Source organism: Alosa sapidissima, chromosome 7, assembly GCF_018492685.1.
Source record: "Alosa sapidissima isolate fAloSap1 chromosome 7, fAloSap1.pri, whole genome shotgun sequence".
Lineage (NCBI taxonomy): Eukaryota > Metazoa > Chordata > Actinopteri > Clupeiformes > Clupeidae > Alosa > Alosa sapidissima.
In genome coordinates this window covers 2,226,580-2,247,514 of record NC_055963.1, presented here as the reverse complement: position 1 = coordinate 2,247,514, position 20,935 = coordinate 2,226,580, and the positions used below count along the sequence as shown (strand labels likewise).

General features: G+C 40.0%; 1 protein-coding gene and 1 long non-coding RNA gene across 3 annotated transcripts in view; both read right to left on the bottom strand.

Moving 5' to 3' along the window:
• The window catches only part of LOC121713296, a 43,100-nt gene extending 26,647 nt beyond the window's left edge, over positions 1 to 16,453 (bottom strand). For both annotated transcript variants that reach the window (XM_042097820.1, XM_042097821.1), the window contains exons 1-3: positions 16,281 to 16,453; positions 15,909 to 16,114; positions 15,690 to 15,827 (exon numbers count right to left, since the gene is read on the bottom strand). In XM_042097820.1, the coding sequence (XP_041953754.1) occupies positions 15,690 to 15,827; positions 15,909 to 16,114; positions 16,281 to 16,403 (467 nt within the window). In that variant the 5' untranslated portion in view covers positions 16,404 to 16,453. The remainder of the gene's footprint in view (positions 1 to 15,689; positions 15,828 to 15,908; positions 16,115 to 16,280) is intronic.
• Positions 16,454 to 18,697: 2,244 nt separating this feature from the next.
• LOC121713305 lies at positions 18,698 to 19,930 on the bottom strand. Its single transcript, XR_006032781.1, has 3 exons — positions 19,755 to 19,930; positions 19,592 to 19,665; positions 18,698 to 19,089 (listed from the first exon to the last, which is right to left on the bottom strand). It is a non-coding gene; the product is annotated as an uncharacterized LOC121713305 (long non-coding RNA).
• Between the last annotated feature and the right edge of the window lie 1,005 nt (positions 19,931 to 20,935).

The window sequence follows — 20,935 nt, the reverse complement described above, 5'->3', positions numbered from 1 at the left end:
GTTAAAAATGATTAGCTAAGTTAGCTAAGTAACATGGTTAACATAGTTAGCATGCTAGCATAGTTAGCATGTTAATTAGCATTTTTAGCAAAAAAACTTGGTTAACATTATTATCTTTGATAACATAGTAGCATAACTGCTAGCAAACATTAGGGCCATTCCAACTGTTAGTTATCGTCAATTATCTACCTAAATAATTTAACTATTTAAATGATCCACCTATTTAACCGTTCAATCATTCCAACTATATTAAACCTTATCTACCAAGCAAATCATTTAACTATATAAACTATCCACCTATTTAACTGTTCAGTCATTCCAACTATATTAAACCTCATCTACCTAGTTCAGTCATTCCAACTATATTAAACCTCATCTACCTAGCAAATAATTTAACCATTTAAACTATCCACCTATTTAACTGTCCAGTCATTCAAACTATATTAAACTTTGTCTACCTAGCAAATAATTTAACCTTTTAAACTATCCACCTATTTAACTGTTCAGTCATTCCAATTATATTAAACCTCATCTACCTAGTTCAGTCATTCCAACTATATTAAACCTCATCTACCTAGTTCAGTCATTTGAACTATATTAAACCTCATCATGTTGGTTGCCAATTAGCACATCATCTGTTTTAACAATATGTTTCACACCATATGTTTTGCATTTTCATGCACTGGTAATTCCCTGGAATTGCGTTTTCTAGTTTAATAATGCTGCTGTGTGAATCAAGGTAAGCGTGCAGGAAGTGGCCACTTCTTAATGGGACCCACTGTATGGAAGTGGGCTAAGTAAAATAGAGATGTTTTAAATAAGATAAGGTTAATCAGAATTCTACTATATGCCTGCTTGACAACGGCAGAGATAGAACTGGCCTTTGTACATAGCAACCATCCATTTAGAACGACTGGCCTTCATAGCAGCCAAAGATCTGAGCTGTGTTGCAATGTGAGGCAAAGTATAGAAAGGTGATGAAACATACAGAGACAGGTCAAGAAATATAGTGCAATTTAGACAGTAGTATACAGTTGATTTACAGACGGTGGTTTAGAGTAATATGAAGTATTCCTTTATTCTAAGAGAGGCTACATCAATAGGCTCTCAAAACAACCCCAGGCTCACAAAACAATCCCAAACAGACAAGGTCTTTATAGAGCAAATCCATATAGATTATTTGTCAAATAAACCAGTAAAACATAATTTGTGGGATGGAATATATAACATTCACACTCATAGCTCATATTTTTTTTAAATAAATCAGTGAAAAAGTATCCTGACAAACAAGCAGCTTTTTAATGCCTTGGTCATATTTCATAATTTCAATTCCTCTGTAGGTTACCTGATAGCCCAGTTTGAGAGGCGCAAGACGCGTGACATTATTTATTTTTGCAGCCAATCACTGCTGTCATTTTATTTTATTGATTTGATCTCAGTCATAGAAGCTAAATTCGAAGGCATGCCAAAGGTAAAATCCAACGAATCACATTCAACCCGCAAGCCAATAGTTGAATAGCCCTCTCCTAGAGCTTTTGAGATATTGCCACTGCTCCAACACTGAAAGGCACCGTTACAATGCCTGGATCAAGCCAGGTTCAGCATAGCGTATGCCACTGTCTGCTCACGTTGCTGACCGGACCAGGGCAAGCACACTTTCGCAGTTCCCGCCGGAAATGCAGTCTAGTTTAAAATGTGTGTCTTTGCATACACCGCTCAAGTTGTGAACAAGCAATATCCTACAAATAATTTAAAGTTCTCAAACTATGAGAGTTTTATGAAGTGCTGGCAAAAACATCTGAAATGACCACTATTCTAACTTTCACTCACCTGATGAGAACTTTGTGAATTTGAAGAGTGAATAAAAATAGAAACTAGATGTACCGCATAGCGGTACAAAATATGGCCGCTGCTCAGTCCTGTACATCCGTTCCGCGAAAATAAATCACAGAGGTGGAAAAAGTATGAAAATATTGTACTCGAGTAAAAGTACCAATACCTTGATGAAATATTACTCAAGTACAAGTTAAAATGCCGATCTGAAAATGTACTCAAGTAAAAGTAAAAAGTAGTTCATTTAAAATGTACTTTAAGTAAAAGTTACTTCGTTACTTTTTTTGGGGGGGGTGGGTACCAGAACAACCAGTTTTACCAGAGACTTTCTAATGAGGAGATACAGCACTTAAAAAATCCTCCATAGTAATGCATGGGGTTAGTTTGTAACAGTTGTCTACACATATCACAACCCTTCCGCGGCAAAACGTTGACATGTGAATACATTGAGCCAATCATGTGGTGTGTTGTAAAATACATTGAGCCAATCATGTGGTGTGCTGTGAAGACATCGTGCCAATCATCTGTTGTGATCTCGCTGCTGGAGCAAGATTGGTGTCGTGAAGCCTTACGCACACGCATTTCTGCCGAAATAGATGTATGATAAGTGCCCAAAAAGTGTTGCAATATGGCCGCCGAGTGGAGGTACTTGCCTGATAAGGATGTTGAGAAATGGAGATCTTCGTGAAAAATCAGTTCTCCTTTAAGTTTGAGCAGTAGTTGATTTTCAAAGTTAGTTGCACTCATCCTTGGGTCGCTTTGCAGTGAACCAGCACAACTGAAAAGCCCCTCACAGGCAGCTGAGGCAGGCAGGCCAATGTTGAGTTGCAGAGAGTTTTTTTTATATTTGGAAACGAGCAGAAGGTTCAGCAGATTAAAGGGCGTCGAACTGGGGGGGGAAGTATAGGGCAATGGAGGAGAGGGCCCTTGAAAAGTGGAATACAGGGTGCACAACATTTTCATCAGGCATTAGTAATAACTCAGGTAATCCACACATAAAAAATCCAAACAACTCCATAAGTAGAGTCATGTGTAATGAAGTGGAATAACACAGGGAAAAAGTATTGAACACGCTAAGAAAAAGCACTAAGGCAAGGAAAGGGAAGGAACGAGCTGGAATCTGTAAGTAGTTAGAGATTAGTTATCCTTTCTATCTGCGCAAATTAATATAAGCTTGGTTAGTAGCTTACATATTGATGGGCTATAAAAAGGTTTTTCATTACCAAGGTGTCACACAAGAAACATTTCATGATGGATAAAAGCAAAAAGCTCAAACAGTTCTGGAAGTAATCTGGAACTAAAGATCAGGATTCACAAGAGGGACCCCTGGAATCTGTTTAGAACAATGGACCAAAATCACACCTGATACTGCGACTAATAAGTTTTGTCATACAGGAAATGTCTTGAAGCTGTCTTTACAAACAAAGGCTTTTCCACAAAGTATTGAAGAAATTTCAGTAGGCACGTTCAATACTTTTTTCCTGTGTCATTCCACTTTAATACACAAAACTCTTATGTTTGGATTTTTTATATGTGTGTTAATATAATGTGTGGTGAAAATTTTGAATAGACTCACTGGAAGTTTAGGCTAATTACTGAAAAAAAAAAAAAAAAAAAGCGTTCAATACTTATTTCCACCATATATTTATTTTACCTGAATATTTTAACTTCCAAATTAAATGTAAAAATGAATGTCAGACGAAATGTAAAGTTTGACTGACTGGATTTTGTATAACGTTACAAAACATAGTGAAAACTGTCTAAGGTCACTCTCACTCTCCCTTGCTAAAGAGCTAAATGGTTTAGTCCGCCTGCACGATTCATAAGGTAGTCTATCTTTTGTTTATTTAGTTGAGCATCGCTAGTAGTGGACCGCTAATTGTTGTGCTGCTGGTGCAATGTGTTTCTCGCCAAGAAAGCCAAGTCAGGTTACTAAAAACAAAGGCCAAAACAGGAAAAAGAGAGACATCAAAATGAGGGGAAACAACTGCTAATAAACTTCTTTCCATAGAAAGGTGAGCACAAACGTCAAAACACGAAATCCCATGGTGTTTGCTTGAATATCTCCGCAATCATTGGTGCTAAAACGAACTGAGACAACCCATTGGAATAGCAGAAAATACACTTTCATAGGTTAGGCTAATCTGATGCATCTCCTGATCCAGCTCCATCTCCATCACTTTCAGAAAGACTGCATGGCGCCAGCTTGATTCATGTCCTGTTGTAGGCTACACGCTGATCATTATCACTAGGCTAGTGGTTGGGCGCGATTTGTTTTCTCCCTTTCTGTTTTCGTTAGTCTTAACTTTTTTTTTACTCAAGTAACGGATGGGATTTTTGATGTAGCGAAGTACAATACTTCACTCAAAAAGTAATCAAGTAAAATTTAAAATACTGATTTTATAAACTACTTAAAAAATACAAAATACACAGAAAAACTGCTCAATACAGTAACGTGAGTAAATGTATTTAGTTACTTTCCACCTCTGATAAATCACACTTCAATTTGTCTCCATATTTTACTCCATCCCCCACTCTTGAAACTTTTTTGTATGCTTGTTTGGCATGCCTGAGTGTGTGTGTGCGGCTGCACAGAAAGTAGCCTACTGGTGCTGAAAAGGTGAATAGATTGTAGAATAGCCAAAGAAGATGTAGCATTGTTATAAAACCTTTAAAATCTCTAAACAATCACAAGTAGGGCAGTTCATCACAGTTCATCCATTGCAACTGGATTGATGAAAGGTCACTTACACCTGTAGGCTACATTGTATTTGGGAAAAGCAAAAGGTATCAGCATAATTTTATTTATTTATTTATTTATTTATAAACAAAAACATCTCTGTCAGTTCCATGCCGTTTTCAACAGCTATCAAAAACAAAGGTCATTTTTGGATGGATGGATTTTTTGTGAATGTTTCTTCTTCTACATAAGATTTTAGTCATCTTTAGTTCATGTAATACTTTATTGTCAATGCACAAATTACGTAACAGTAGTCTGAAACGTTATTGTTAATGCACAAATTAAGTAACAGTAGTCTGAAACGAAATGCTGTTTTACATCTAACCAGTGGTGCAAATAACTGACATGTCCAAATGGGCCTTGATGAAATGCGTCGCTAGACTGTTCATACACATTTTAACGGGCCAAAGTTGAAGAGCTGTTGTCCGTTATTGTTCGTGCAAATATAGGCTGATTCATGTTCCCTTGCATTGTGTAACTGAGGTCCATGGCTAGTCTGGCTTTCACCAGACCAAGCTCAATCTTTTAAGAAATCAAAAAATAAATAGCGGGCAGATCAGGCTGGGTTCACCCAGCCTAGTCCATAGGCACCCGATATTGTTTAATTTTCCGATTGAGATATCCACGCTCTGGCTATTCTAAATGCAAAAATGCATCAGGGAGTTATGACAAAACTGTAACTAACAAACTAGATCCTAATAGAAAGCTGTTAGCTTCCCCAAGCTACAGGTAGGTTTATAAGGTAGGCCTATTTACAACATAAATTGTCAATAGGCTATGCTGGCGACACAAATAAAATCTCCTTTGGAAACCAATGGCTTACGCCTTACAGTATCAAGCGGACTTAAACTGTCATATCGTGGCGAAAAGTTGTAATAACATTCACGCAGCTCCATGAGTCAAGGAAAGCGCGAATGAAGTAGCCACTTCTAAATGGGACCCACTACACAGTAGCTTAAGGTGTGTTGCTAAAGCAGCCATAATGAAATGAAGGTGTCATTGTTTGGATACTTCACACACACATGCTTTTTAATTTCACAGACTACAACTACCAAGCTGGAATCAAAGCACATCGATTCCCCTCTCACACCCTGCACGCACTTAAAACAAAATAAACAGGCGTCTCAGTCTCACGCATGTATAGGCAAAACTGTATCAGACCGGTGTAACGTTGGTAAATCTTCCATTGCACAGAATGATTTTTGTAGCACGTGCAACAAATGACAGTTGAAAGATACAATTACAGTGCTGATATCAATTTGCTTGGTATAACCGCATTTATAGTTTTCTACAAATGCAATCAATCAAATTGGCCTCCATCACTCAACTCAACCAACGCTAACGGTAACATTACCTAGGTCCTTATTGATATTATAAGATTAACGTACCTGCAGTAAAAACCAAGCATGTCCGATAAACATCCTCAGATTTATTTCGGCTTCAAGAAGAAATGGGAATTACATTTCATGTGAACATCGTCCTATCCTTATTAGACGTTCTCTGCGGTAAACTACAGTCCTTGTAGGTTCCATTGTTTTTCCAACCCACTTTTAACTTCCAACAAAATTACGTCTCACTGCAACGATGCGCCATCTACTGGACAAACGACTACTTATCGCCAATACTGGAAATGCAGCCATGATGATGAATATTTATTTTGGCTTTCTTTTAATCCTACTGAATTTGTAATTATGTATCGGCCGTTCTAATACCGATAGTATGTGGGTGCCTGTGTGTGTGTGTGCATGTGTATATGTGTGCAGCGCCATCTACAGGCCAATGAGTGTACAGTCACTAAATGTAGACATAACCTACATTTTTTAAGACCCCCCCCCCCCCCCATGGATAAAATTCTACGAAACTTGGCATACCCCCAGAGAATGCCAGGTCAATCATACACAGAAAATTTGGTGCAGTTCTCAACATCTTAACTGAAGATAGGGGTGATTAAAGCTGAATGATATTGCATTTTAATTTTTTACCGGGGGGGTGCAAATCACAAATGAGTGATTATGGGCCAGGTTGATGTGGGCCCTTGAGACCAACATACCATAAAAAATTATTCATCCTCAGTGCCACGGTTCAGGTAGTTATTTAGGAAAAACTGCATTTTTTGGGTTTTGGGGGGCCCAGTGCGGTGGGGAAATTTTGGGAAATTTTTCCGTAAAAGTCTAGTGGGGCTACATACCCACCAAATTTCATGAGCCCCGGTGTTTCGGTGTCCCGGGTATCGTTGACCAAAAATTCAGGAAGTAGATGACGGGAAAAAAAAAAAAAAACATTGACAATCCCTATATGACCGCTTCGCTAGCGGCGGTCATAATAAGTAAAAGTCACTATGGACATAAAAGGACATAAAAAAGTGCATAAAAACTTTACACCCCACACATATCCCACCCATACACATCCACATTCGTAAAATGTGAAACATAAAGCTATGCTATGGTAGCACCGTTCAGTGAGATTATGGCTGTAGAAACTGTAGAAACTGTTTCTTAGCCTATTTGTCCTGGTTTTTATGGATCTGTATCTCCTGCCTGATGGCAGTAGTTCAAACAGTTTGTGACCGGGGTGTGATGAGTCTTTCAGGATGGAATTGGCCTTTTTGAGGCAGTGGGAACGGTGCTGTTCATCCAGAGAGGGAAGAGGGCACCCGATGATTTTCTGTGCTGCCTTAATGACCCCCTGGAGCCTCTCCCTCTGTGCCACAGTGCAGCTTGTGAACCAAGCACAGAGGCAATATGTCAAAATACTCTCAATTGAGCAGCGATAGAATGACACCAGCAGCTTTTGAGGGATGATGTCGTTCCTGAGAACTCTCAGGAAGTAAAGTCTCTGCTGGGCCTTCTTCACTAGCCCTGTGGTGTTGACTCCCAAGAAGCAGAAGTCTGTGACCCTCTCCACACAGTCCCCCTTTATCACCAGTGGCTGGATGTCCCTCTTTTTCTTCCTGTAATCCACAATGAGCTCCTTGGTCTTAGCTGTATTAAGGAGCAAGTTGTTGGCCTCACACCACCCCACCCAACGCTCCACCTCGTCTCTGTAGGCGGATCCCTGGGAGGGGAGTCCAACTACTGTGGTGTCATCTGCAAATGACCAAGGTGTTGCTGAGGTGAGCGGGGGTGCAGTCGTGGGTATAGAGGGTGTAGAGCAGGGGGCTCAGCACACAGCCCTGGGGGGAGCCAGTGCTGAGGCTAAGGGCGGTGGAGGTGTGGTGCCCTACTCGTACTCTCTGAGTGCGGTCTGGACATACACACACAGTCCCCCTCCTCTGCTCTTACCGGAGTCCCTTGTCCTGTCCTGCCGTTGTGCTGTGTAGCCTTCTAGTTGTATAGCCGAATCCATGATGAATGAGTGGAGCCAGGTTTCCGTGATCAGAAGGATGCAGCTGTCCTTGATGTTTTTGTTTAGCGCAACCTGAAGCCTCAGTTCATCCATTTTATTCACAAGCAACCTGGCGTTGGTGAGGAAAATGCTGGAAAGCGTAGTCTTGCTAGCACGCCGGAGTTTCCTCTCCTGACGCCGCCTTCTCCGCCTGCCCGCTGGGATGGTAATCCATGGTGAGCCAGGGCACCGCGCGATTTCTGGAGAGATGCTGTGTGAATGCAGAAAGTCCGATGAGACGCCCTGCTCGTGGCAAACTCCAAACTTGAGGAGATCTCTGTAAGAAAAGAAACTCTAGATATCTGTAAGAAATGCCTAGGCCTACAGCGCAACTTGGTTTGGACTAGATGCTACCTAATGTTTCACAACTGTAATTAATTAAATAATAAATAAAAGGGGACGATATCTATAATGTCCATAGAAACATTTCAACGCAGTAACGCAAAATTAGCCTAATGTACAGTGGGTCCCCGTTAAGTTTGGACGGGTTCCTTCAGGAATCACGCACCCCATTTTCTCAGCAGAAATGGCACAAACTGCAGTTGACACAAACAACCACAAGGTGTCACTTTGGAGTTCTGCCACTACTATTTTTGATACGACTTGACTTACTGCTTCCATGATGCATTTTCCAAGTCAGTAGAACAATCAGAGAAAGCTGAGCCATTACCAAACATATATGATAATACAATAGCGTGAGTTTATATATCTTATTTGTCACGGTTACTTATAGATTTGATAGTGTAACGATAAGCGCATGAGACTTTCAGCGGGGGCATGGGAACTTAAATTGATCACGGTAGTTTAAGCTTACACTTGACAAAACATTCTAATATGAAAATGTAGATGCAATTGTTGTAAGATGGTGCAGCTCCTTTAAGAAAGCACCGTGTGCAGGGATGGAGAGAGAGTAAGCGAGAGGGGATATGTGTTAGAACTTAGATGCGTGTGGAAAGTGCTGTTGAGACTGGAGCGAGTCATATTCAAAATAATGCAAAAAATAAATCCGCAGATAAAACCAATTATCCTCATTCATTGCAACCGCAGCATGCCTGCTTGCCGACGTTCAAACGAAAAATATATCAAAGCACCTTTTGCGTTTGAATGTAGCACGAATTTAAACAGCTTGACAAATGATTTAGCTAATTGATTATAGCCTGTACAGCAATTGTTGAACATTTACCTGTACAAGTACATTGTTAGCCTACAGACCAATTTCCATAGTGCACATCTTATCAACAGTTTGAATGTCGTGTGTTTCTGCATTGACTACCGTTCAGCACAATGATTCATGCCCAATTAATTTCCCCTGTTAAAGTGTTCGCCTTTGTTACATATTTGGTTTCATGATGTAGCCTATGATAAACACCATATGGCCAAATACTCAGCTAATGTTATAGGCTATACAATTTCCCCTCTTAAAGACAAGCTGGTGTAGCTTATTAGACTAGGCTACTATTAAAATGCACCGACGGTAGCCTTGGCTATGTGTAAAGTAAGCTATCGCATGATTTCATGCACGTAAGTTCATGCATCTGTCAAGTTCGTACAGGGCCTCGCACCCCCTTGCGACGGCCCTGCAGCTCCTCCTAAGACAGCGAGGAAAAATTAAAATACGCGATAAACCCGGGAAAAGTTGACAGGTTTGTTTCGGTCCCAGTGATTATTTGTGAAATTGTGCAAACGACAGCCTTTTCAAGGCATTTCAAGGAAGGAGTCGTAGCATGCAAGCTCCCAAATTGACCCAGTAGACAGAAGGCATCAATAGCCTAAATTGTTGGGACTGGGGAGGGCCATGTGTTTTTTCTCAATCACTTTGGAGTGTCATAGAAAAATGTCTTGCTGGCGAGGGAGGGTCACGTCTTTTTTGACTAACGCTCCCAAAACTCCTCCGGTAGCCCCTTAAATAAATAACGAACAGTCCCTAATTGATAGCCTGTAGGCCTACACCAGCAATTGTTGTACCTGTACAGGACATTGACAGTAGCTCAGCCTAACAAGCAGATGTTGCAAAAAAGACGCAATTAATCAGAAATAAATAATGTAATCTGCATCGCTTTATTTAACAAACTGCAAGCAACAAGAGGGTTGAGTTCGCTGTGAGGCCAAACCCAAGAGCAGAACCTGCTAAGGCACTCGATAGGCTATAACGAGCTGTGTGCGCCTGGAAAGACAATAAGATGCTTTCTGAATAGCACAGCGAAGACGGCTCTGGTCATCCCATACCCTCCCCCACTTCCTGTAGCCTACCATTATGACTTTGCCGTTTTGGGACATTAAGCTTTTTCACGTTAAGCCCCCCTCCCCCACCCCCTTCTTTCACAAGCAGTGGGGGAGCGCGGGGCACAAAGTAACACTTTTTGGTAGACAAAGGAGGGTTCTCCGCGCTTCTGTCGTTTGGCCACAATCCGGTGCAACCAGGCCAGGCCAGGACAGCAGGGGTGTCAAACTCATTTTCATAGAGCGCCACATCATTGAATTTATAGGTTACTGAGGGCCACATAATCGGCGAACATGTGCATGGTGCAACCATGAAATCGGTATTGCAGTATGGCTTATTCAAAATTGGTGTGTAATGGTCCTAACCACTTTAAAACAGTGTGGCTGAAATAAAAAACAAACAGCCTACAACAGTAACATTTTCAAATGCAACTTCTAGGCCTACAGTATTAGTTAACAACTGATCAATATGCATTCATGGACTGACATTGATGAGAATACTGCAGTCAATAATGTGCATAACAATGTCCATAACACATATCACCACTAAAATTAACTGTGGCTAAGAAAGGTACTGTGTGTGTGTGTGTGTGAGAGAGAGAGAGAGAGAGAGAGCTATGGTACGTACACCCACCCACCCCCACCCCCAAACTGATACAGCTATAGTTACCTTTAGTTTTGTTCTAGCGTACCGTGACATCTGGCTTTAAACAGCTGTAATCTAACGTTCTGACAAGCACACCAATTGCCTACCTTGTTCTTGCCCATCTTGAATAGCTCCTCTAGCTTTGCTGCCTCCATCCTTTCTGTTTTCGTTGTTTAAACTTGTGATATCCATAACTAGTGAATTAGCCCAACATTGTGTGCTGATAACCATATATAGATAGCCAAGTAAAAGAAAACAAGTAGCCTAGTTGTGCCTGCGTGCGCATTCTGTCTTTAAAGTTTAATAATGTTCTGCACCTTTTACTAAAGAATAAAGAAAATTAAGAAGACATCTGAGCTGCACCGGCGTCTCTCCTTCTCTCTAACACTTTTTGGCTTTGGCTAAATATTTCTAAAATCATTTGAGTTTCACTAGTCACATGTTTTAACAAGCAACACTTCTTATTGAACTAATAACAGACGTGTGTTGAAAATTGACTTTATTTTCCATACGGAGAAATAACATATGCAGAGTCTACCAAGGTCAATCTTGGCAAAATAAGCCCTCAAACCTGAAAACACATGAGGCAAAAGTGCAAAAAATCACAAAACTAACTAAACTAACACGCGCATATTTTTGTATTGCAATCATTGTAGCCTACAGTTGTAACAGCGCGTAACAGTCGTTTTACTCCCCGTAAGCGCTCATTATAAAGAACGTTTAACGTGTCCCAAAAACAGCTCAATTAATCACCAAACGTCTTATAAACAAGTATTGCCAGGAGCAACACCTTGCAAAAAATGATAACAATAGGCCTAGGCCTTTATATGGCTCTGCTCCTGCCTAGAATCGAACTCAGAACTGCCTGAAAGTTGCAGACCTGTTCTGGATATACGTGCATTAACCCACTTGACCGTCAGACAACGCTATCTGTTTCGAGTAGCCTATTGGGTAGGAATGTAGCCTACACTGGTTGCTTTGGCACAGTCTTGAGTGACCGAATTCGTTTTCCTTTGTCATATGAATGCTGTCATTTTGTTAACATTACTGTTAAGGAGATGCTGTAGGCAAAGGCTATATTTCAACCTCGTTAGTGTAGTAAAAAAAAATCAGAACTATTCACAAGGTTTCTGGGCAGCATATTTATGTTCTGTTAGCAAGCGAACTTCTCATGACTACCGACAAAGTAGCCTACTGCCAGCTGACGAAGCTCTCATTTTAAAACATTACTGAGAGACAGGCACTGTACAATCAAGAAATCTTGCCACTGAATCCAAAACTATGTTAAACATTATGTACAAAGCTTAGGCTACAGTGGACTAGCATGTTGCAGGGGCTGCTAAAAACACAGAGAAACGCTGAAAACTTGGCCAATCACAGCCGTTGCTGTCGAATGCGCTGTCCGGTTCGACCGTGAAACGCCACAGCAGACTATGCTGCCCCCAAGCGGCTGCAGTTGTACTTACATTTCACCCAGCTGCGTGAATCACCTTGATCGTGAATGAAGTGTCAATTTTTAACTGGGACCCACTGTGAGTTGTTAATCCTCATAGAGAGTAAAGAAGTAATGCAATAAACAACGAGTAGCCACCTGCAGGCCCAATGGCTACAGACGCTAATCATTTCAGATATAGACCACACACGCATTTGCCAGGGGTTCAGCCCCGCATGTAATTTCAAAAGTGGACAGACAACGTCTATGCTATTTGAAGTTAAACAAAACATACCGTATTTGAGTGCGGTTCATGACGCTGCTTATCAAAGTAGACGCAGCAGGTCTCTTTCAAAATGTCCTGCTGCTTCCGATTGTTCCGATGTTGACTATTTAGAGCTTAATTGACAGCATTTGTGAGCTTCTGGTAGTAACTTGCTAATTAACTAAAGCAAGACTTGAGTGATATCACACAAGGCGCACAGAAGTGAACCCACCCAACAAACCCAGAGACGGCTTAGTAGATGTTTCGGATAGATGACAGCACCTTGTAACCGATTAATAGCCCAACTCTCAGTTGTGCAATAAAAGCAGTATCATCATAGCAGTATTATCATATCATTGATAATCGTTCACATTTTACTATACGCTAATGACAACCACAGCCCCTCAGCTGGAGTTGCAGAGGGGTCTCCAAAGTACAGGGAGACAGAACTCGAATGACTTGAGTATGAACTTTTTGAAAAGGGAAAAAAAGATGAAGACAATGAGTAAAGGGCGAGGCTAGAGTTGAGGAATTGTGTCTTATTGCTGTAAAGGAGAACGTGAAAATGACTGCCGCTGACCCACGTAGGCTCAAAAGTAAGAAGCATAAATCAGCCTTAAACTGCATTAAGATGTCCACACGAAATGGGAAACGGGGACACAGAAAATATAAATAAATAGGTTAACCTGGTCTATTTGAACATTGCTGGTAATCTTAAGTGATAAACCTTGCGAAAGCTTGTTAGCTTAGGCTACATGTTTCGAGTACATCACGTTGCGCATGATATTAATTGAATCTCATGTCGCGCAATAGTCTAAATGTGGTTATCCAACAGATTCATAACTTCAATAATTGCTCAATTAATATAGGCTAATGGCAACCACTGCCCCTGGAAAATAAACGAACAGTAGGCCTAGGCCGCAGATACATTGAAAATTTGAAGCCATCCCGAGGTGACAGCTGGAGCTGTAGAGTTGGAGTCTCGATGCACAGGAGGACATTACGCTTAACTCAGGAACTTTACAATACAATCAATCATACCAGACCAGAATAAATGTTACTGGATTTGGCTACATTTCAAATGCATCCCTCCACACATGTTGCATTGATTGAGAATGAACGTTTTAGAGTGGAGCGCTGTCTGCTCCCTGGGGGTGTTGCCTGGGCGCTCTGCTGGTGTTTTGCTCATCGGTTTTGACCCATGGGCAGAAAGTTTAAGGTATTTCAACAGTGACGCTGCACAAATAGCTTTAGGCTATATTAGATGCAGGCTACTACTGCTATAATGGTTCACACCTCTCTGTTTTTTGCGCGGAGGTTTTTTTTTTTTCGAGGATGATTTTGTTTATTAAAAGATATTTTGAGCCAAAAGTGAGGGCCCCCTGGCCACTGTGCTTCTGGCGCCTATGTGTGCATTCAATGCAAAATAGTAATGATACAAGCACCAGTGTATAAAGTCAATTGCGCTGTCAGGGATGAAATTGTACAGCGTTTTGAGTGCAGAATAGAAAAGCACTATATAAATGCAGTCCATTGACCATTTATTTGTTCTTTGTAAATCCAATTAGTTAGCCTTCATCTAAGGTTATATAGTACGGACCAAAATGGAACCTTCATAGCCTTCTAATACATCATCTTAATATGTTACTACTCACTGACACTATAAGTGTTTTGACTATCTATTTTAACTCTCTATTGTATAGTGTTTAACTCTCTATTTTGACTCTCTATTGTATAGTCTTTAACTCTCTATTTTGACTCTATTGTATAGTGTTTTAATTCTCTATGTTGATCCAGACTGTATGTCAGTAACCTTAGACCAACTTGGTTCTTATTAAAGAAACGATAATGACTCTATTAAGTTGCCTTCAGTAGGTTACCTACTACTATAACTAAACACAGGATTATGACTATTAAAGAAGCCCTATGCAGGTGTGGTTATTCCTTCGCTGTTTCTGGGTTTTCGCCTGATTTGGGCTCGCATTTTTCATGACATAGCTCCCCTTGCAGCTTCGGTAGCTAGTGACTGCTACACTAAACCCCCACTAGCTAGCGAGCTAGCTATCAAGAAACCAAGCTAAACACATATAGGGCTCACAATAAAACGGTCGAGCAAACACATTGTTTAAGAGACTATCAAGCCACATTACAAAAACTAAGTTCACCCAAGGGTAGGCTACTTACAATTTCAACAGCAACAAAGCCAAGTTGGAGTCCGTTTTGCAGTCTTCTTAGAAACTACAATCCGACTACATTTTCGAGGCGCAATTGGATACTTCCGCTGAGTCACATCCGGATTTGTTCGGACCGAGACCAGAAAGTTGCATATTTGTTTTTTCTACGGAGAAGCACTAGGGGGAGACGAAGCACCCACCAAACGACCCAAAAAGTGTTGTAACCTTCAGAACGACTCTCAACCTGCATAATTAAAGGGACACCAGGCAACGTTTTCATGTTAATTACTCATCTTCGTAAGTCGGTATATGGTTAAATGACTCATTACAGAGTGAATGAATTCTCTCTCGCCCGCCCCTCCTGCCTGTAGGAAGAATATCCCGCTTGCAAGTTCAGTGTATCGTACCCGCCGACCGAAGCAGGATCAGTTTACATCCTGCATCCACAGCACAGAGGCAGGCTAACGAAATGCTAGCGATTGTTGCAAACGTGTGTATAATGGCAGAGCCGGCGAATAAGCAGCGAAAACCCTTGACGGAACATGCAAAGAAAAGGAAAAGAGCTTCAGACCAGGTGAGGGGGAGTTTCGTAGAGAAAAAGCATCAGGCTTGCCTGGTGTCCCTTTAAGGTCATTTTTGCTAAAATTGTTGCATGGGGCTTCTTTAAGGATTTAACAAGAATAAATGAACTAATAAGTGTTCAATAAAGACCTAATACACTGTAATACATGTGCAATGTTGCTTAATACAGACTAGAGCACTAATAAATACATATATTAGCATATATATTATTATATTATGGTGGTTAACATGTGTTCCTTAAAGTGTTGCCATCCATGTGTATATATACCTATGTATTGCTCATTATACATTGGCAAGTGAAATAACACATCCCATTTATCCTACTCCTTAATCTAAAAATACATTTCAGTACATACACATACAGTACATGTCAGTGAAAAACAGTGAATCTGATAATGATGTCGTAGCATTACCTGACAAATGATATGCTCATGCTGACTGGGGGTCTATTTACTTTATTTGTGTCTGATCGATTTCCATGGTTTATGTATGTGATTAGATCCCAGTAAGTGAAATGATTTGTGAGGTCCACCCAACAGCAACCCAAATCTCTGTAATGAAATGTAAAATGCTGAGTGGTACAAAATGCTCTACCAGTGATATGGCAGCAGAATGATATGAAAATAGGTTACCTCAAATATAATATTTCTTGAGTGGGAATCTGAAGTGTCATAACCCCTTCTGTCTGGCACCAGTTGAAATTGACTGCGTTCCTCCCACTTGTGTTGTAGATGACACCTTTCTCAAGGCTTATTACAGATCCACAGTCTCCAAAGTAGCAGTTGGTCCAGTTCAAATATTCACAACTGTCAAATGTTTGCTTGAAGTGTAACTCCGCCTGGAATTAAGAATCAAACTGTAATTATAGTAATAGAGAAAACTGGAGGCAAAACAGAGTTGTTTTGCCACTAAAAGAATGAGTAAAACAGAGTTGTTATGCCACTAAAAGAATGAGTAAAACAGCTGTTATGCCACTAAAAGAATTCGTAAAACATTTACATTACCTTGTAAGACCCATCTGGGTTGACTCCTTTAGGGTAGTAAGTCATTGATCCTCCCCAGAAGCGATTAGCGAAGGTTACAGCAAAGGCCATTAGCAAAGGCAGAAGAAGACTATAGAGAGACATGGTGTCTGATCTTCTCAGCTTACTCTAGTGAATTGGACTGTGTCTCTAAACACACTCTCTTTTGAATACACACATTCTTTCATTACTTCCTGAAACACACCCAGATTAAGACCAAGATGTAGACCTGAGATAACTCAGAAGATTGCAACCAAAAATGCCAGGTTTAAAGGCAAGTCTCATGCCTCATATACTGCACGCCCTATGTCTATATTTCATTTATTCTTTATTTTACCAGTGTGACGGCTGCAGGCCGTTCTTCCTGCTTGCGCGCTCTCTTCTCTCTCTGTCTCCCTTGCTAACTAACCAGCAGGTGTATTAAGGGTACACGGTGCACCCCTGGAGGGGGGCTGGGCTGCGTTTGGCGTTTTGGAGAGCTGCCGTCTTATTGCATCCACGCATTCACGCACTTACATCTCAACATACTTTTGCTACATGCACCCTTGCGAACATACTGACACTCATTACTGATGAACATAACGTATCATTTAAGTTATTTAATAAATACGTTAAAAGTTGGTCCTTTTCTGGTTTGTCCTCCTTTGTTTGGTTATGGCCTTTTGAGCCAGGCTATAACAACCAGGAAGGTCCCAATGGGATAGAATATCTCTTCTTTCAAGGAGTCTTCATCAAGATGGCAGCAATGTCACTTACAAATATAAACAGACAGACAACATTAAACAGAGCAAAACACAGAAAGCAGCACACTACAGACTCAGAACAGACACAGAAAGCAGCACACTCAGAACAGACACAGAGACATAAGGACAACAAAGACCTAAATAAGCCATGGAGACAGAAAAATAATAGCAATATAAAAACACTTCTCTATGCTGTTCTATGCAGACCGTGTTTAAGACACTTAAAAAAAATATTGAAGGCAAAAAATCCATGTTGAGAGTGTTTTATTTTTATTTATTAGTTTATTTGCCAGAGACAGTGCTGTGCACATTATCACATACATGATTATCACAGTCAAAGCCATAACAACATACACATATGTGTAGATGTGTTGCATAAAAGGTGTCCAGCCAATTGGCTAATTTGCAATATATATATATATATATATATATATATATATATATATTTGTAAGTGAAGTGCAATGTTGATTGCATGGTGAACTGAGCGGTTGGGTCTGTATGGAAATTGAAGGGGGTCGGTGGATCCTTGAGATAAGAGAGGACCAAGCGTTTAAATGCTTTCATGACAACAGAGGTGAGGGCGACTGGTCACAATGAGGACCTCAATTTAACCTACTCTTTGTGATAAGTGCCATGGGATCTTTAACAACCATGGTGAGTCAGGACCTCAATTTAACATTCATGCAAAGGAAAACATCTCCTGCAGTACAGTGTCCCTGTCACCGCAATAGGACGTTGGGATTGATATTTGTTTGGTGGCTTTTGGCCAGAGGGAACAGTGCCACCTACTGGTAAGTCACCAACACCGCTTCCAGCAGGAACCTACTCTTCCAAGGAGGTTTCTTATCCAAGTACTAACTAAGCCTGCTTAGCTTCAGTAATTCAGCAAAGTTAGGGTATCTGCTGGTCTGGCTGCTGGCTAAAAACAAAAGGGGAAAGGCATATAGGATTCTAACTGTCTCACTGAATTGCATAATGCACACTCAATTCTCACTGGTATCTGCTAGACAACAAGTACCAAAACATGATTAGTTCATAGATTTCACATGTAAAATACATTTTTTCCAATCCCCATCTTGCCTGTTCATAATTCTGAGAAATTCTTGAATTGTGTGTGTAACCCGCACGATGAGGGAAGGCCTGTGCTTGTGCGGGAACAGTCTAGTTCTAAACTCTAGGTTCAAAAGGAGACTGGTTTAGGTTATTACTAGACCACAGTTCAATGACTCACCCCAAGACAACACACCACTCTCAAAGATTCTTCTTTAAATACAAAATATATTTATTTTAACATTCAAATATCATTCAATTCACTCTATGCAATCATATATTATTCTATTCTAAGGTATCAGTGGAAATATAAAAAACTATTGTGATATATATATATTTACTATTTCATTTGACTGTATTATTGATATTCTATTTAAAATCTATTTATAGTCTATTTAAACCCTATTTGATATACCCTTTATTTATTGATCTATTTTAATCGTTATATGTTATACTATTTTATTTGACTCTATATTCAATTTATTACTATTGCTACTTATTTGATTTATATACTTATGCCGTTAAATCACTTTTTCTTATACAATAAAAATACAATTCTTAACATATAACTATAATATCAGTTTATCAGAAGTGCCGGTAACTTTTCAATAAATAATTCCCTTGAGATCTCTGAACTTAAAATAACAAAATAAACATAAACCCCAAAATAAAAGAGAGTGCACTCAAAATAAATAATTAAATAAAAAATAGTGGTGGATGTAATTCCTTAATGTCACAGTCCGTGGGTGTGGGTGTATTTGCCCAGATCCTACCACAGTCACTGGGTGGAAAGTGGATGAAGGTGGGGGTTCAATTTCTGGGAATATTGCAAGGAAGAATGGCGATGAGGATGGTCCAGGGAAGGGTATCACAGCAGGGAATTCGAGGTATCCAAGGCGTAGACACAAATGGTCCAGGGAAGGGTATCACAGCAGGAAATTCGAGGTATCCAAGGCGTAGGTCAAGGAGTGGTTGAAGGGGTAATCAAAAAACCAGTCTGTACAAAATTGTACAGAATACTAATTAATGCAATGGATCTCCTTCTTAATCATTTCTATAATAAAACTATCATAGGTATATCATAACCATAGTACTGAGGTCAACCAAGTTCATAAAATGCTAAAGTTCAGAATATTATTTCCATGAATCCATTTACGTTACCAGTTTGTTTGGTTGCTATGGGTTCACATGGTAACCGCAGAGCGGTTAGCTTGAAGGCTATCTAAGACAGCTAACCAGCACTTTGGCTTCCCAGAATAACAAACACAGGATACCTTTTTTTTGTTTTAAATCCTAAATTGTTTGTAACATCATACATTATAAAATCGATCTCATTAAGAGGTTGTCCTGACTGGTTTTTAAAAAGTATATCACTCACGAAAAATACATTAGGGCGTATTTAGGGTCATTAGTCTCCAGTGTAGGTGGCTTAGCTTAGGTTAGCACAACATAGAAAAAATACAATTACAAGATAAACATTAAAAAAATTACTAGCTCACCAGGATTCAAGTGATTAATATGTTTCGATCTGTTACGATGGTCCAACGAGGTCTTTGTTCAGGAAGTGGTTTATCTGTAACAGTTATCAGGATAATAACGTTGTCTTTGTTAAGTGACTTGGCAACCTACATAATAAATAATTATTTGGGGTTAGCGACTCACCAGGATTGAAGCTTTTCGGTCAAAAGAAATGTGTTTGATTTCTGTTTGGTCATTATTATTCTTGTTTTGATTAATATTCTTCTTCTTTCTTTCTGTATCGTTAGTTATCCGTTCCGACGTCTGTCTCTAATTTGTAGTAGCAGTTGTTTATTATTATTTGATTGTTTGAACCTGTCTCGTGCTCCCTCTAGGGGTCACCAAAGAATTATTGGTACATCACAATGGGCAAGTTGGCTATCCATGTGGGTTACATGTGCATATGTGCGTGTATGTTTGTTTGTGTATGTGTGTGTGTGTGTGTGTGTGCACACGTGCATGTGCTTGTGGGTGTGCCTGTGTGTGTGCATGTGCATGCATGCGTACATATGTCTACTGTGTGTGTATGTGTCATACATATGATTACTGTGAATGTATGTGTGTATGTGTGAATATCTGTTTATGCACGTGTGCGTATGGAATGGGTTAACATGACCCCTGAAGGCAAACATATGCAAAAAATTGGTCATCCTAGGCCCTACGGTTCTCCAGATATTCACAGAAAACTCTGTTGGTGTACGGTCACTAAATGTACACATAAATTAATTTATTGTATTTATTGTATGGCACCCCATGAACGAAAGTCCACGAAACTTGCATTCGGAGGGTGTCATAATGATCCTACACTTTCAATTTTGTGCAGTTTTGCCAGAGATATTGTGAACACCTAATTTTTTGCTTTTTAATTTTTAACTAGGTGGTGCTATACTGTACATGAAATAAGTGGTAATGGGATGGGTTGACATGGCCCATTAAGACCAACATACAAAAAAGGTGGTCCTCCTACAGATCAAAACGAAAAACGATAGTTCCATGCTATCCATGCCCATACATGCCCACCAAATTTCGTGTACCCCGGTCTTTCAGTGTCCCGGGAATCCTTGACGGAAAATTGGCCATGCGAAAAAAAAAAAAAAATATCTGACTAAACCTATATGACCGCCGCTTCACTGCACGGCGGTCATAATAAAGAATAGCAAAGGGCCTAATATCGAGCCTTGGTGTACACCACAAGTTATTTTCATGGGTTCAGACAGGACTCACAAATTTGATTTCTTTCTGATACATTTGATTTAAAGATGCCCTGCCACACGTATTTCATTACTTTGTGGTCATGTCTGAGGTTCTACCATGGACTCTGTAAC